The following is a 15184-nucleotide window of genomic DNA, read 5'->3' as shown; positions in this document are numbered from 1 at the left end:
CACTTGCCATTCAAACGCTGCCTTAAACTAAGAGTGCCTCAGTCTGTTGTTTGCCAACACTACCCTTACAGTATCCCCCAAAGGGCTTTGTGTCTCAGCTCCTTTCACAGTGCTGCAGCTGCTGAGGTAGCCACGGTAGGTGTTTTCTAGAGCTCTGCTTTACTGGATACATGGTGCGTCATGAATTTTATACATTGAAGCGTGTATCTCTTCCTTTGACTTTAATATTTTTTTAAAAGATTTTTATGGGAACTGTCTTTTAGTTTTCCACTATGAAGTTCCAGTTTTAATTACGGCAGTGCTAGGCCATTTCCAGGCGATGCTTCATTGTATGGACCAGTTGAAATTTGAGTGATACTTCGTAATGATCTATGTGCACTTTTACTTGTAAACAATTGAAATTTGGATATGTTTATACGTGTAAATATAGTTGTCTGCAGTGCCCCTATTGCTTATGTTGTCTTGCCTCCCCTTCGTGGTTCTATTAATAACTACATCGTATCTGGTTTATTAGGGCGGTAAGAATTAGACTAGAGATGTTGGGGGAGGGATCCTTGTATCAAAGCAAGCTTGTCAACCCAGCCACCTGCTGCTTGGGGAAATGAAAAATAATCAAAACATCCTGTTTTTCTGGGGTCTGAAGCAATAGCTGGATGCAGCAGTGCTGGATTCTTTTTAATTTCAGTGTTATTAGGAACTGTACTACCAGTAAAACCGAATTTGAGTGACTTGTGTAGAGGTTTATTCCTTTTGTTATGTATGCCACTATTACACAGCTTGACCTAGTGTATCATGGGGGCCATTAAACTCTAAAGTTTAGATTTTTGGAGCTTGTATACAGGGTTATTTATATAATTATGTGACATTACTCAATACTGACGAAACTACTTAGGTAGTTTTTTGGGTTTGGGGGTTTTTTGGGGGTTTGTGGGGGGGTTTTTTGTTGGTTTGTGTTTTTGGTTTTCTGTTCTGTTTTTAAATCTAGTGCTTTTTTATTTTGAAGTTAGAGAAAAGGAGGAAATGTGATCTGTGTATTTTCTGCTCAAGGGTCTGTGGTTTGCCTGGCTAACAGCCTTGCAGGTCAGTAATAACACTTCCTGGTTCAGGACTAAACATTCTTTTCACACTACTGTTTGTTTCTCTAAAACCAGGATTTGCTTCCTTTGGAGGCAAGTTGCTTTCGTGAGGGATAGTGCAACTTGTATGAGGGTTATTAAACATAGGAAAAAAAAACATTTGTACTTGCACAGCTAGTTATAAATCACTTATTCTAAATTCTGAACGTGAGTTGTCTTAAAAAAAAATCTTACATTTTCCAGTAATTTTTAATCCTTTTTTGTGCACATGTTGATTTCCTAAATGTTAAATGCTTTGTTTAAAAATAGTGTTCTCTGTTGAGAATATTTTCATGGAATAAAAAAATCTTTTCATGGTCTAAGTAATTAGCTTCCCATTTGTCTTCTGTTAAGATTGACAGGGAGATTTTCAGCATGAAGTCTGGAAACTCCCGTTACGGTGGCAGAACCTTTGCTACGACTGTAGGTGGGGGGGATGGATAACACCCTTTTGGTGCTGGTTCTGTGGTTCACCTACTCGAGTGCTTTCAAATGCTGTAAGTGACATCTCACTCCAGAACGAGGCTTACTGACAAGGAGCACATGCAGCAATAACCGTAGTTCTTGCTTAAATATTTACACAACTTCTGAGGATAATGCTTATACACCAGTTCTGTATGTGACAAAGTGGAATTTGCTGCTCCAGCACTCTTTATATAAACACCATGCACGCTGATTTCCTATGAAAAGTGCTAACAGCTTATGCTTTGTCTTCATCCAAAGGAAAAAAAAAAACCCAAAAAACTACTTACCAAAGTGATTCACCTCAGTAAATGAAGCAAGTTTAATATATACATACACCCACACTTACTCATATCTGAAAGCATTTTAATTATCTGGAGTGTTTGTTCTTGCCATTTCATCATTCATTCCTGGCAGCACAGCTGTGGTGCAGGCTCCATCAAAAGCCAAAAAGTACTACAGATGCTGTCTCAAAAAAAAAAAAAAAAAAAAAAGCAAGCCTAAGTTGTCCCAACACATCCAGAACTCATTTCCTACTTCCCTAGGTGCGGTGAGATTTGAGCCTTCTGTTGCGGTCACAGATAAAGGATCATTTCTGCAACCTGCAGTACTTCTGCCATCTGCAAATAATTTTGTGTAAAGATACACTTTAATACACAATTCTATGTACAGTCGTTTCTGTTCATTAAAGGAATATTATACAACAAATTTTCTGCAGTGTCACATACTTAATCTATCATTTTATTTACACTGTTTGCTTCATTTTAATATTACGATGCCAATGCCCTTGCTCCTGGGCATTACCAAAACATTGCAACTCAGGAAATGCAAAAAGCTGTAAGACTCTCTTACAGGGACAACCTAACTGTTCAAAGGGATTATTAAATGACTTGGTGACACAGTAAATAAATAATTCTTTGCTTCGTAATCATCAGTAGTTTTAACAGAAGTGTGCATTGTGCAGTTAAAAGTTCTAAACATCGTGTGAAACGCAGGAAGTTTGTGCAGTACCAAACTGCCATCCGAAAGCTAGGGCTATTTCAAGTATATCATTTAAAGAGTGGTGACAGAGTCTTATATACTTAATAGTTCCACCTGCTTCACTGGAGGAGGTTCCAGTTTTCGTGAAAGTGCAGTTAAAATCTGGCTGAATTTCTCGTATCTTTCACTTTGATTAACTTGGGCTCCTTTGCTGCCCCAGAGCAATCTCATTTGAAATTCTGTCTTGAAGATCTCGCTCATCTCTTCATCTGGCTGGAAACCTAAAGTGAAAAGAATCCCACAATGTCAGGCAAGGTTTTTACGCAGAAAAAAAAGACTTTTAAAGCGTATTCCCTCCAAAGAAGCTCAGCTTTAGCCTGCTGGGTTCCTTTTGCACAATGATTCCAACAAGCCAGTCAAACAGTAAAAATCCTTTCCAGCTGTGACACTCCAGTAGCACGCAGTGGCTCTAGGGACACGGGCTCAGTTCTGATGGTCAAGACCTGTCCTTGTAGCCTGACCTTAGATACAGTTCCTGGTGTCTACATGCTGCCTGCAGAAGTACTTCCATTTCTCTCCCCTCCCTTAACTTTTTCACCCCAAGTTTAAAATACAAAGTCACATTATTAACATGTTGCTGCTTGCGGGCTGCAAGGGGTCAAGATCTCAGTGTTTTGCTTCTTGTGCTGCCATAAAGACTCTTAGGATGACGGGGGGTGGTTTATTTGCAAAAATCAGAGTAGGAATTTTAAACTGTAGAGAAGAGAGGAAGTTCTCCTCGGTCCTCACTGTACATCTATTCGGCTGCTAGGAGGGTCAGCATATTAAGTCATGAGAACTTTTACGTTTACCAAAAATGTACGCTGTGTTGCTGACTGCAGAACTAGAACGATGAGGAGTAACTTACTGCCTGCTTTTAAACAACATGGAGGCCGTCCTCCGACGGAGGTTCTCGCGGGACATTTGCTACCACCTCAGCTCCCATGAAAGAGGGGAAGAATTCCTTGCACTGACTTTTAGTGGCCCTTGGGCAGAGACCTTATTCTTCAGACACGACCTGCGCGTTCTGTTGACGTGCAGCAGTTTCTCCTACCAGCGCTCCCTACCTGCCAGCAGCCGCTCCGCCGCCGAGCTGTACAGCGCCGCGTCCTGTGCCATCTGGCGAGCTGCGGCCAAGTGCTTCAGCATTATTTCGCAGCTTTGGTCAGTGCTTTCCCACAGGTCCACGCCTTCAAAAACGACGGCCTGTCGCTCCATCAGGGTGATGAGAGGCATCAGCAGGGGCACTGTCACGTCGTTCTGTGGAGCACTGACCGTCTCTGGGGTAGACAGAAACAAACAAACGAATCGTATCACCAGACACTGTAAAACCTGCCAGTTGAAGAAGGTACTGCAACTGCAGTAGTCTTTCCAAAGTTGGAAACTACTACGTGTCTTCCAGCTTTCAAATGAACACCTTCCCTCAGGGTACACCTGTCCTACCAGTTTCCAGTGAAGTGGCTGGGGGAGAGGCCAAGACAAATTACTGTGGAAAACTGTATCTGCTACAGCAGAAGGCTCTGCTGAATTATTGGACAGTGGCACAGGGATTGTAAACACATTGAGAATCTGGGTCATTCCACTAAATTCTGTGAGGCTAAGAGGTTTTCCTTCCCTACCCCTTCTCTTGGAGAAGTGTTATCTCTGCCTTGCACCCCTTTGGAGACTACAGCTGCAAAGGATCTGACACGCACGACACCTGACACGATCAGAGGACAACTTGACTACCCATTATTTGCATTTGAGGGTTCATCCTCTGATGTAATAGGCAAAGCAAATAAAAAGCAAAATCTGCCAGAAGTAACTTCCCTCTGAGGAAGAAGAAGTTTTTGCCCGTCTTTGAGGCAGGATGATGCAGAGTGTTTCGGTTTCTGCTCCACAAAGAGGGCGTATGGGTTTGGGCAGAACGTTACGTTCTGCATGGGCATGGGCACGTGCACACACGACACTTGGCTGGCAGACTTGGCCAGTTCCCGTAGTCACTCTGACGGGACGCACAGCCTTCGGAACAGCAGCTGCCTCGGCTCCCGACACAGGCAGGCAGCAGTGGGAGAGGCAGAAGACCAAACAGAAACCGGCGTCACTCATACTCACTGTTCCACTCGTCTTGTCCTTCATGCAAAGCTTTGCTGAACGGCTTCAGCTGTTTTTCATACGTAATCGCAGTCTGGGTATAATGATGTCTTAAAGAGGTCCAGGTTTGTTCTAACCTCGTGACCTGTTCGTACAAAACAGAGAACACCCATTATGGACTCCGCAGCAATTCACAGGAAAAGTACACTGCTAGCGACCAAGGTTCTGCTCTGATGATCTCTCTAGTCTTGGAAGAAAACGCAAAATAAAATAAATAAACCGCCAAACAACTCCATGTTTTAGAACATAAAGAGAAACAGAATTTTACCTGTGGCATTTCCAGCGCTTTCATAATGGCAGAAAATGCATACAGATCCCCCAGCGAGTCCTTCAGCTCCACGGCGACCTGGATGATCCTGTTTAACGTTGCTGCCCTATCTTCGAGACTTCCTGTGCAACCCAAGATATCCACAGCTATTCCTATTGCCATGGTATTGTGCCTGTAAGTGGAACCATTTATACCACTGGTTACAAATTATTAAAGCTCAGTTCAGAGGTGTATTTCAGTACCTTGGTGTGCCCAGCAAACTTACTGCTACCAGCATCTTTGTAGCCAGCGCAGTAATGCCATTACATGGAATACATATACATTGGCTTTGAATTTGTGTTTTAATACATTTAATAAATTTTCCTAAGATATTGCTACTATACAAAGTTCTGCTCAAGCAATGAATGAATGAACAAACACTTTGAGGAAAACTGCCCCAATTGCCTTTGTCCTCCACACTCAAATCTTGGGACCTTCCCCCTCAATTTCAACCGAACTCCTGAAACCTGAAGCAGAGAAGCAGAAAAGGTAGATCAGGGATAGAACACCCTGATTGTTCCCCCTTAACTTGTGCAGAGGTGTTATAGAAAGCTTTGCTGATCATTTTTTACTTTACTAGGTCCTCTAGCCTCCTCCCCCGTTGCAGAAGGCTACCGCCTTCAGTCTCTTCCACAATCACATGCCCAGCTAGATTCTAGGTCCCCTCAACTTCACTCTACCTGAGCTCTCAGAGAGCTGAGGGTGTTCAGCAGCTCTGAGGACCCTGCCTTCAATACCATTCCCCTTCCCCTGTATTACGTGCGTGGAGTTGCCTCGTGACCTTAAGGACCTTTTCCAACGCAAAAAGAAGTTCTAGGCCATCTCGCGAAATTACCTTCTGCGCACAAGAATTCAGAAAACGTGCAGGAGAGCACTCTTTGAGGAAATGCAGAGTACAATGTGGCAATGCTCTGATCTTCTGGCCATCTGCCCTGGAAATGAGTAACAGGAACCTTTACCTTTCAATCAGGTCAAGGCGCAGTTGATGTCCGTAAGGCAAGGTAATCAGTTCAAGACCAGAGTTCACTCCCATACTCCTCCTCATCTCTTCAGAAACTTCTAGTATCCTCGCCACCTGTGAAGTGCAAAGATTTGTGCGTGAGTTTTGAAACTAACTGAAAACCACCCTAGCCGTGTAGAATTCCTCCGGGTTAGTGCAGGGCATATAGAGCTAAGGGCACTGCGTGCAACATTAGAATACAGTGAGCTGAGAAAAAATTAATTAACTTACGCACATTCAGTGCCTTACACAAAAAGACCAATAGAATATTTTTTTTTCATGATTCAGCCATCAGAAAACACGTAACAGGTGTGACCAAAATGCTCTATCAAACTTCCATCCTCCACTTCCAGAAGGAGATTCACAGGCAAGCTCCAGGAAATGCAGTGCTCTCGGCCTGATCCTTGCCAGGGTGGCACCGCTCTTCAGCCTTCGAGATGCACACGTTTGCTTTGTCTTCGTCATGTCTAAGACAACGACTGCTCAGAACGTGTTTGGATCGCACCACGGGGTCCTCACGAGGATTAATCAGCAAAAGGACTTTAAGGAGGACACTAAACATTGAGTGCCTAATGAGGTTAGTACGTGGAAGGTGACACCTCACTGATTTGGCTTTGCTTTTTAAAGACACGGTATTAGCTGCTGGTTATATCAATAACAATTATATATGCTAATTATAAGCAAAACCACACTAATACGATAATGTGAGATTATCTGCTGGTTTAAGGCCTGTATGTTGACACGTTTACAAACCAACCTGCCTGATGTTTTCTGATACGCCCATCACAGGCTTTCTTGGTTACGACAAGATGAAAGCAACCTGGGCCCCACCACAAGCCTCACTGGTACGAAACGGAGCACTGTAGAGAAATCTGTTCGCTGCGAGAGACGCAGGAGAGATACAAAGCCCCTGGGGACAGACTGACTGCTGCTCCTCCGTCACAAATAGCCCTCTCAGGGGTGCAAGTGGCAGGCAATCACTCCATCGCTTCTTTCCTCATTAGAAAGGTCATTATTTAAAGGCAAACTGAGCTACTGATGCCACAGGAGAAGACCTGCCAACTTCCACCTTATCACCAGTCTGGGTACAAAGCATTTATTCTGGCCCAGTTCGCATGCCAATCTCCTTGTATCACGCAGTTCTTATCAGTGCAGTAGTACGCAACAAGTTACCACTGAATGACAGGCAGTGGCTCCCAGCACTGCAACAGAGTTCTCTAGGTGTCCCGGCTAGTTACTGTTCCTGCTCCAAGCCCCCAAAAATCTGTTTCTGTAAAACACTCCGGTCACTCTTAATTCTGCTGGCTCCCACACTTCCAGTAGGCCAGTTTCCTTGGCCCCACTCGAAAGTTTATAGAATTTAAAATAAGGAGACTAATACTGAGCTAATTGACTATAATACATATATATTAAACTCCTTACTACCTCTCTAAGGCATGCTTATCCTGTGCCTTCAAGCAACATACTCTTTACCAATGTATTAAAAGACATTCTGGTTATTGATAGTAGGTTGAAGCAGGAAAAGGTGAATTTTGGAACTAAAATGTTAGAGAATGCTGTCACTACTCTTGGAACCATAGTAAAGAAGCCGCCATCTGTCCCTTCTGAGAAGTCCAAGCAGTTGTGGAGCGGAGTTTTTCTGAGTCCCCGAGTCTGCATGAAGTCTCACTTAGCAGCAGCCAACACTGCGACTGGGGAGAGAAGCTGTTTGCCGTTGGCAGGAGCCCAGCAGCTGGCAGGCACTCACACACACTCATCCCACTGCTGCTCCAGTAACTGCCCCCTTCCCAGCCCTGGTGTGGATCCGTGCAGCAGCACTAGCCGAGCGCTACAGACACCTTTCTTCCGGAGCACCACCCTTCCCACTTCCTTTCTTGTCTGCAGGGGAGCTGCCCAGTAAGGAGCCACGTGTGTTGCTTCTCAAGCTGCTCCTAATAAAACCCAACCAACCAACCAAGCCCATGACAGTCGGTTCCTGCAGCCGCTCTCTGGCAGGTAGAGCGCTCAGTCGTCCCAGCAACGTGGTGCAGATTCAACTGCAGTTGCATTTCTTTTAGTACACAAAATCATCTCCTAAGTAGATGACTTCTGTCTTTCCCTACTTCTGACCCAACAGCTGATCTCCCAGCCCTGTCAGCTGAACAAAGTCTACGTTGTGAAAAATAGTTCTTTGTGTCTTTACATCTTTCTAAACAGTTCTACTAGCAATACAGTTCTCTCATAGGAGAGAGATGCAGAAGTCCTGAGAGCTAAATCCCCACACCACCTACCCAGCTGTAAGACAGTGACTCAGACAAAGGTCAGAAGAGCAGCTAATTTTAGAAATATAAATATATTTAGTTCCATTGACGTCTTATATTACGGCCAGCGGGATGGCAACCAGGTAATGTCTGTCCACTGTTTGCCCTGGCGAGCTAATGAGCTTTTTCCTGTCACGAGCAGTTCCTCCCACAATGGTTTACAGCACAGATAGCTCTTCTGCCAGTGCACAGGAAAGGCTGAATCACAGATACACACCAGCTGATAGGAGATTAAAAAGATGTGTGGACCCTGAGAATTTGAGTCTAAAGGCAAGGATGGTGGGACACCTTTAGTCCAAAGGGTGTGTTAACAACCTTGTTCTTCAAATGGAAAAAAAAAAATACCCCACCCTAAAAATTCCTGCCAGCAAGTCAGTACGTTAATTACATTAGCTGCAAATCTACCCACTGATCTTTTCAAATCAGTTCTTTAAAAAGAATATAAAATAAAACGCAAGAAAATTGAATTTATTTTGGTTTTACCTTGCAGTCCATTCTAAGAATATGCTGTGCAATAATTTTTGGATTGTTGTTGGTGAAAAGCTCCTTAACTCTTCTTAACATTGATGTTTCCAATGGCTTGTTTTCAGGAGGAAGTAGTTTGGAGTCAAAATCATTGGGTTTGAAACTAGACACCGTCTCAAAAACAGGTGCAGAAAAGATGCTGTCGTCTTCAGCCATCTCAGCTGAAGCTTCTAAAGGATCTGCAGAGTTCGCTGTCAGGTCATCTTCCAGGATCAAATAGTTTGTTTCAGAGTTCCTGAATGAGTGCGTTCCCCTCTCCTTTCGCGTCAGATGTTCCACATAGCTGGCTTTCTGACATAAACGTTGTTTTGTCACTGCAGGATCCCTGGCAGGGCTCAGTTCACAATAGTGGCCTTCCGAACTGTGGGAAGCCAACGGAGAATCCGGAGGCTTCATCAGGGGTGCTTTGCTGGGTTTAGGTGGAGGCTTCGGACAGAGCTGACTGTCTGATCCTCTAAGAGCTTCCCCTACTTGTGACTCAGGGGTGACTTTCTGAACAACTGTGGGGCTTAGAGAAGGTTCACTGCCTGTTCTAAATGCCGGAGAGTTTGGGCAAGAGTCTGCATCTGCTTCAGGTAATCGAGATGGATGTCTTGAACCTGCGGGGGAAAATGGTATTTCAGAAGGCTTAAAACATACACAATTCCTGATGCCTGTCCCCGGGTTCATCTCTTAACGCTATTTCCTGAGGAAAATATTGTCAGATCATGTCAATTATTCACTGATGAAAATGTATATGAAATTATATTTTGAGGAATGAGCTAGCCAGCAAATTCCGTTCCTTTGCTGATCCTCCCAAAATCCCAAACACACAGAACAGCTGCACCATAATATTATTCTGTGGTAGTGCTGACAATAATTCCAGCCCCTGCTGCATACATAGGCTATACTGTCAGAGCTGGATAGTCTCCATGGCTTGAAATAGGAGGTTTCTTTGTAACTTGATCTAGGCTATAAAAACACAAACTTCCAGCCACACCACATAAAAGATGAGTCATTTCTGAGAATGACAAGTTTGAGATGAAAGAAAAGCTCCCCAAAGTCAAGCCTGAACCTGCAGTAAGGTATGGAAGGAATGAATTTCAGGGATGCTAATCTTTCTGCTAAACTGTAGCTGATCTGAAGAGCTGGAGAAACGCATCCAGATACTTCTGTGTATTTATGCCTCATCCTGTACTCGCTGCACATGCAAACCTCCGCATCCAATACAGGACCGAACCCTGTACCAGACATTCCCAATCTGCAGTTCTCAGTGCGTTTGCTGGTATCTACAGCGAAGTGGCTGGTTGCAGCACGTGGGCTTTACTGCTTGTTTCCAGCTGGCTCGCAAAATCTGCGAATCACAGCCTGCCACCGCTCATAAGCGGTACGATACCAGGAGCTGCTCGGAGGACCCCAGGACAAAACACACAGCGGTGCTCTTCAGGTTAACTGTTGTAGTACCAAAAGAAACGGTTTTGCAGCCATGGATTGGAGTAACACCATCAATTCAACTACAGATGGACAGAAACTTGTTTTATGAATGTCTGCCCATCCCACTGTTAAACAGAGGAGCACACCCTTTCTATCAAAACGCAGTCGCACGACACAAATACGTAATGTTATCTTTGTCTCAAGAAATCTTTCCACAACAGGCACTACAAATTCTAACGGCTACCGTTGTCAAAATGACCGGCAGCCTTGGAAGTCAAACACTAGAATTTGTCCACATGGGAACAGGTCCATCGTTGCAAGCTTCTTTACACAGGATGTTAGTATGGAAACAACTCCTTAAACCTCTGAAGAATCTGAGAAAGAAAAAGCCACGAGCAACAATTAAGTGTTGGCACACCTTTTACCACTGGAGGAAGACAATGACAGTGGCTGTGGAACCAGACAGCAGCAAAAGGAATGAAAAGCAAAAGGGATGGGGAGGGGAGAGAGAAATTGAGAGGGAGAGGAAGACAGAACTGAGTAAAAAAGCCACGGTAGTGCTTTTCTCCTGATGAGGAACGCTACCACATCTACACGCTTTACCCTAAGAAAAAGCAGATACCAGGATTTCCATGAAACACCGCTTCTGCTTAACAGACTTCTGTCAGAATGACATCAGTGAAATAAGTCAGTTCTTGTAAAGTACAACTGAGGAACGGTAATACTGTCAGAAAGGATATTAATGCCAACTGTTGAGTTGGGTGCTGGTGCATTGTAACTGTCCCAATGACCTAAAGAGCAGGCAGTATGCTAACACAGCGTACACTGGCCATCAAATACAACTGTACTCAGAACACTCAACAGTCTGAACTGTAACAGGCCACCTGGGCACAGACAGATTCTAAATGTGAAACACTGAATTACAAAACATACCTATCAGCAGATAGCTCTCTGACTGGTGAGCCTTTAACGGGAATCTCTTCTCCAGAACATGATCCAAACTAGCTGGCTGGCTACCACTTTTGTCTTTGTTTCTAGGGTAAACAAAAATGCAAACAAAAACATGTCAATACGTCCAACACTCTTAACATACATACCTCATTGCCAGAATGTATCATAACCTGTGATCATTAGCTTTCCACTTGGGCAGCTTGTAAGAATAAAAGGTACTTGATGCTGTTGTGGTAGCCATGAAACGGGCTATAATAGGTGTGAACCCGCAGCATTCGTGAGGGTGTTTCTTTGAATGCTGAGACATTTGATTTGGACACTGAAATTAGGATCCATTATCCCACACTTGGTATTTTTTACTGCAGAAGTCAAATATGGAACAGAAGACTTCTCTGGAGCAGCAGCAAGATTTTACTTTAATCCTCTGTCTTAGCCCACCCAAGATTTGCCAAGGCACTGAAGAACAAGTTGCACCACTGTTGTGCTTCCAGAGCCTCCATTTGCTCTCGCTCTGTGGATTTGCTGATTTTTAGCAAAGGATTTTTTTTAGGTTTGCTAAAAATCAGCAAACCCTCACGCCTAGTCTTCCATCTAAAAATCAGAGTGAAAATTCACGTCACCTACAGCAGGAGCTGATAGAGTTACCTCATTTCTCTCCAGAAGGACAGCAAAATTAAAGTACCTCAAAAGATTTCCTCTGGGTATGCTATGCTCCGGGGACTGCATGCTGGATATACCAAGACTCAGCCTTTTGGCAGTTTCTGCTTTTCCTTCAGGGATACTTGGCTCTTTTTGCCGGACTGGAGTTACACCGTACTTTTCTTCTAGACACCTGAGAGGCACAGTCCTGTTGACGGGCTGAAAAATAATTGCTCCACTCTGCTTTGATATTGGTGTGCGATTCCCAACATAGTATCTAACCAAGCCGGGGATACTGTCGAAACTTTCGAGTTCAAACTGATACTGAACACGGCAGTAGGCTTCATTGAGTCTTAGAACTGTTCTGTTGATTTTAAAATGCTGAGAGGTATTTTTCCACTGACAGGTAAGAACAAAGTTCCCAGGACTGGAGAGAGAATCCCTAATGAGAAAGTCTCCATCTCTCTGAACTAGGCTTTCTGCCACCTTTGAGGAAAAAGAATTATACCAAAAAAAAAATACTTTCAGAATCAGAAAACAAGTAATCGAACACCACATCACAACAAAATATACCACGTAGCACTAGAAGAGTCGGAGAAACCCTGTTTTCCTGCTCCGAGCTAGTGCTTTCATGCGATCAGCTCCGCAGCTGGCAGGGAACTTTGGGCGCGGTGCGGGGGGCTGCTGTGCCCGCTCCCCCGCTGGGAGAAGGGAGCGGGGCGGCGCGGGGGGAAGCCCGCAGGGGAGCTCCGGAGCTCCGGGACCTGAGCTCCGACCCCGCGACAGCTCTAACGTAATTTTACTTACGCTTGTTAAGGGTGAAAATTAAGCTATTGCATAATTTTGTTGTGGGGTTTCTTCCCTCCCACAAATTCCAAGTGCAAGGAAAAAAAAACCAAGCATGAACATTTTAACTTCGGTTAAGAACACTGAACCAAACGGAAGTCAGTGTCTGAACAGTAAGTGGGGACAGCATTCTCAGATAAAGCTTAAATTCCATTTCTGCCTTTATTCAGTGCACACAAATCCTGAAATATCTGTATTTTCCACCAATGTCTGCCCTGAATCCTTCCCCAGCTTCATTTTATGCCAAGCTGTGATAAACACCATAGCTTTCACACAAATAAGCATTACGTCTCTACCAAATCAATGCAGACATCAGAGAGGTGTATAGTACTTCAGTGCAATTGGGCTTGTCCATAAAAGCTGGAAGCACATTTGGCAATGCAAAGACCACGTACCTGCCGAGGAATACGTCCATGGTACCAGGCATGGCTACGCAAGTCCTCACTACTTAGCTGCAGTTCTTCCTCTAACTCCTTCTTCAGTTTTTCTGGGCTGTTGTCCATAACTTGCCGCTCCCTAGAAAACTGCAATAAAAGATTAAAAGCCTCAACTGTGCCAAGTTTAGTGATTAACATTTTACCTGGGTTATAAACTCCCATCACATGATCTGCTCTAGCCACTGGAATGCAGGTGCTGCTTTTAGCAGGCTGGCTTGGCTGCGCTCGCTGGGCTGCATTGGCAAAATCCAGCGCTCAGTGAGATAACGTGATTGTTATACACTGGACGGAACAAAGTGTTCCGTCTGTACACCAAGCTAGTAATGACATACCTACAAAGTCACTTCTCTTACTTCCTCTTGCCAATAAGAAGCTTAACTATACCCAAAAAATGGAGCTGGACCTAAATGCCCTGCTCCAATATTCTTCCTCCTGTTTAAACTTCCATGTTAAATCCAGACTCTTCCCCCTCCAGCCCCCTTTGAACCCATCCAATTAACAACATTCCAAACACATCAAGACAGGCTAACCTGTCTTGGACATACATAGTTGTTCAGTATTTCTGTTGCACTAAAAACCAGTTTGCCACAGTAAATTTTCAACCTTTTAAGGGCTTCTAATGGTCATTAAATCTGCATGTCCAAGATATTCCCCTCCTAAGAGGGAAAAGTTCTTCTTGCCCCTTAGCACAAAAAGCATGAGATCTGCTTGGAGATATCTCCACCACCACTATAGAACTACTACAAGATTTTCTGGAAAATTTCCATCCTCATCTCTTCTGGGAGTACAGCTTCCATGCCGGAGCACTCTGGCTCATTAGTCCTCCGTGTGGATGCAGTGTTGCTAACACAGTAAGGCGCAGTATCTCCTCTAGAGAGCTGTCATGCACTCTTCCACAAGCACTCCGAGGAGGGAAGTTCTTTGGACTTACATTCTCCAAGGGCTGGCAATCCAGCCCATCTTTACTGTTGCTGAAGAGTTTCAAAAGTCCAAGATACCCAAGGGAAACAGGCTCATTGCAGGGAACGTGTTCTATATGGATTAAAGAATTGGAACACACCCTCTCTGAAAAGAATGTACATTTTTCAAAAACAGAGAGGGAAAGAGGGAGAGGGGCCTCCAGCTGGAGAGCGGACTAAAAGGCAATATTTTGCCCCAGTGCATTATGGATTATTTTTTTAGCTCTGGATACGAGCCAAAGCGCACAGGTTCCCTTCGCTGACACGATGATGTAAATATGCAACACACGCATGACTTAAAAAAGAACTGGGAACGCTCGCCCACCAGTCCCATTCTTTCTGTGAACGCTGCTCTCCGTAGCATTTTCTGCTTCATACTGAGTACTCCCAGCACCTAACCGTGGGAGCAGGTGGCACACATTTAGCACTTCTTTCAACAACCCTCCCTGAAATTTCAAGCAGACTGAATTACAACAGATTACTAGACAGCGGATTTCTGGTGGAATGATGCCAGAAGAGGCATCCTGCTGCCAAGACTATTTAAACATGCTGTGAGCCCAGAGAAATTCTGAAATAAATTCTCCTCTTGTCTCTGCTTTTCTCACAGAAAACTAAGGCTTCTCTTAGACAAACACAAATGCGCATAGTAGCTTATACAGAAAGGCAAAAGACAAGAAACAACCTGGTAAAGAATCACTTTTCACCTCAGTTTGGCTGAATCATAACAGGGTGGTATTTATCCACACAAATGTGGTTCAAAATGGACAATTGTTTTCAACAAGGAGTAAATCCTTTGTGCTTTTGTACAGTCAAGTTCTTTCACCAACTCTTCCCAAGCTTTACAAGAAGAAAAGTCTGTGCAGGAAGAAACCAAGCCACAAAAAAGGATCTTCACTGCAAGGGCTCTTTCATAAAACCATGTGCAACGTGAAGAGATTAAGTTACCGGGTGTAGAAAGAGCCATAGAAGAGGTTTGGTGAAGACTCAAGTCCAGAAGCATACCGAAGCATCAAAACAGAGTCAAGGAAGGCCAAAAACCCCCGCTCCACTCCAAACCTCTGTGACCTATCAGACTAA

At 44.1% G+C, this 15184-nt stretch overlaps 1 protein-coding gene across 1 annotated transcript in view; it reads right to left on the bottom strand.

The window, feature by feature from the left end:
• Nucleotides 1-2651: 2651 nt before the first annotated feature.
• The window catches only part of BCAR3 (BCAR3 adaptor protein, NSP family member), a 74615-nt gene continuing 62082 nt past the window's right edge, over nt 2652-15184 (bottom strand). Inside the window, exons 5-13 of the mRNA XM_086462742.1 lie at nt 13107-13235; nt 11909-12351; nt 11209-11309; nt 8821-9461; nt 5997-6112; nt 4999-5170; nt 4692-4815; nt 3665-3877; nt 2652-2839 (exon numbers count right to left, since the gene is read on the bottom strand). Coding sequence (XP_086318868.1) covers nt 2652-2839; nt 3665-3877; nt 4692-4815; nt 4999-5170; nt 5997-6112; nt 8821-9461; nt 11209-11309; nt 11909-12351; nt 13107-13235 — 2127 coding nt within the window. The remainder of the gene's footprint in view (nt 2840-3664; nt 3878-4691; nt 4816-4998; nt 5171-5996; nt 6113-8820; nt 9462-11208; nt 11310-11908; nt 12352-13106; nt 13236-15184) is intronic.

The sequence above is a fragment of the Leptosomus discolor genome, chromosome 3 (assembly GCF_034619465.1).
Source record: "Leptosomus discolor isolate bLepDis1 chromosome 3, bLepDis1.hap2, whole genome shotgun sequence".
Classification (NCBI taxonomy): Eukaryota; Metazoa; Chordata; class Aves; order Leptosomiformes; family Leptosomidae; genus Leptosomus; species Leptosomus discolor.
This window is presented reverse-complemented; position numbering and strand designations above follow the sequence as displayed.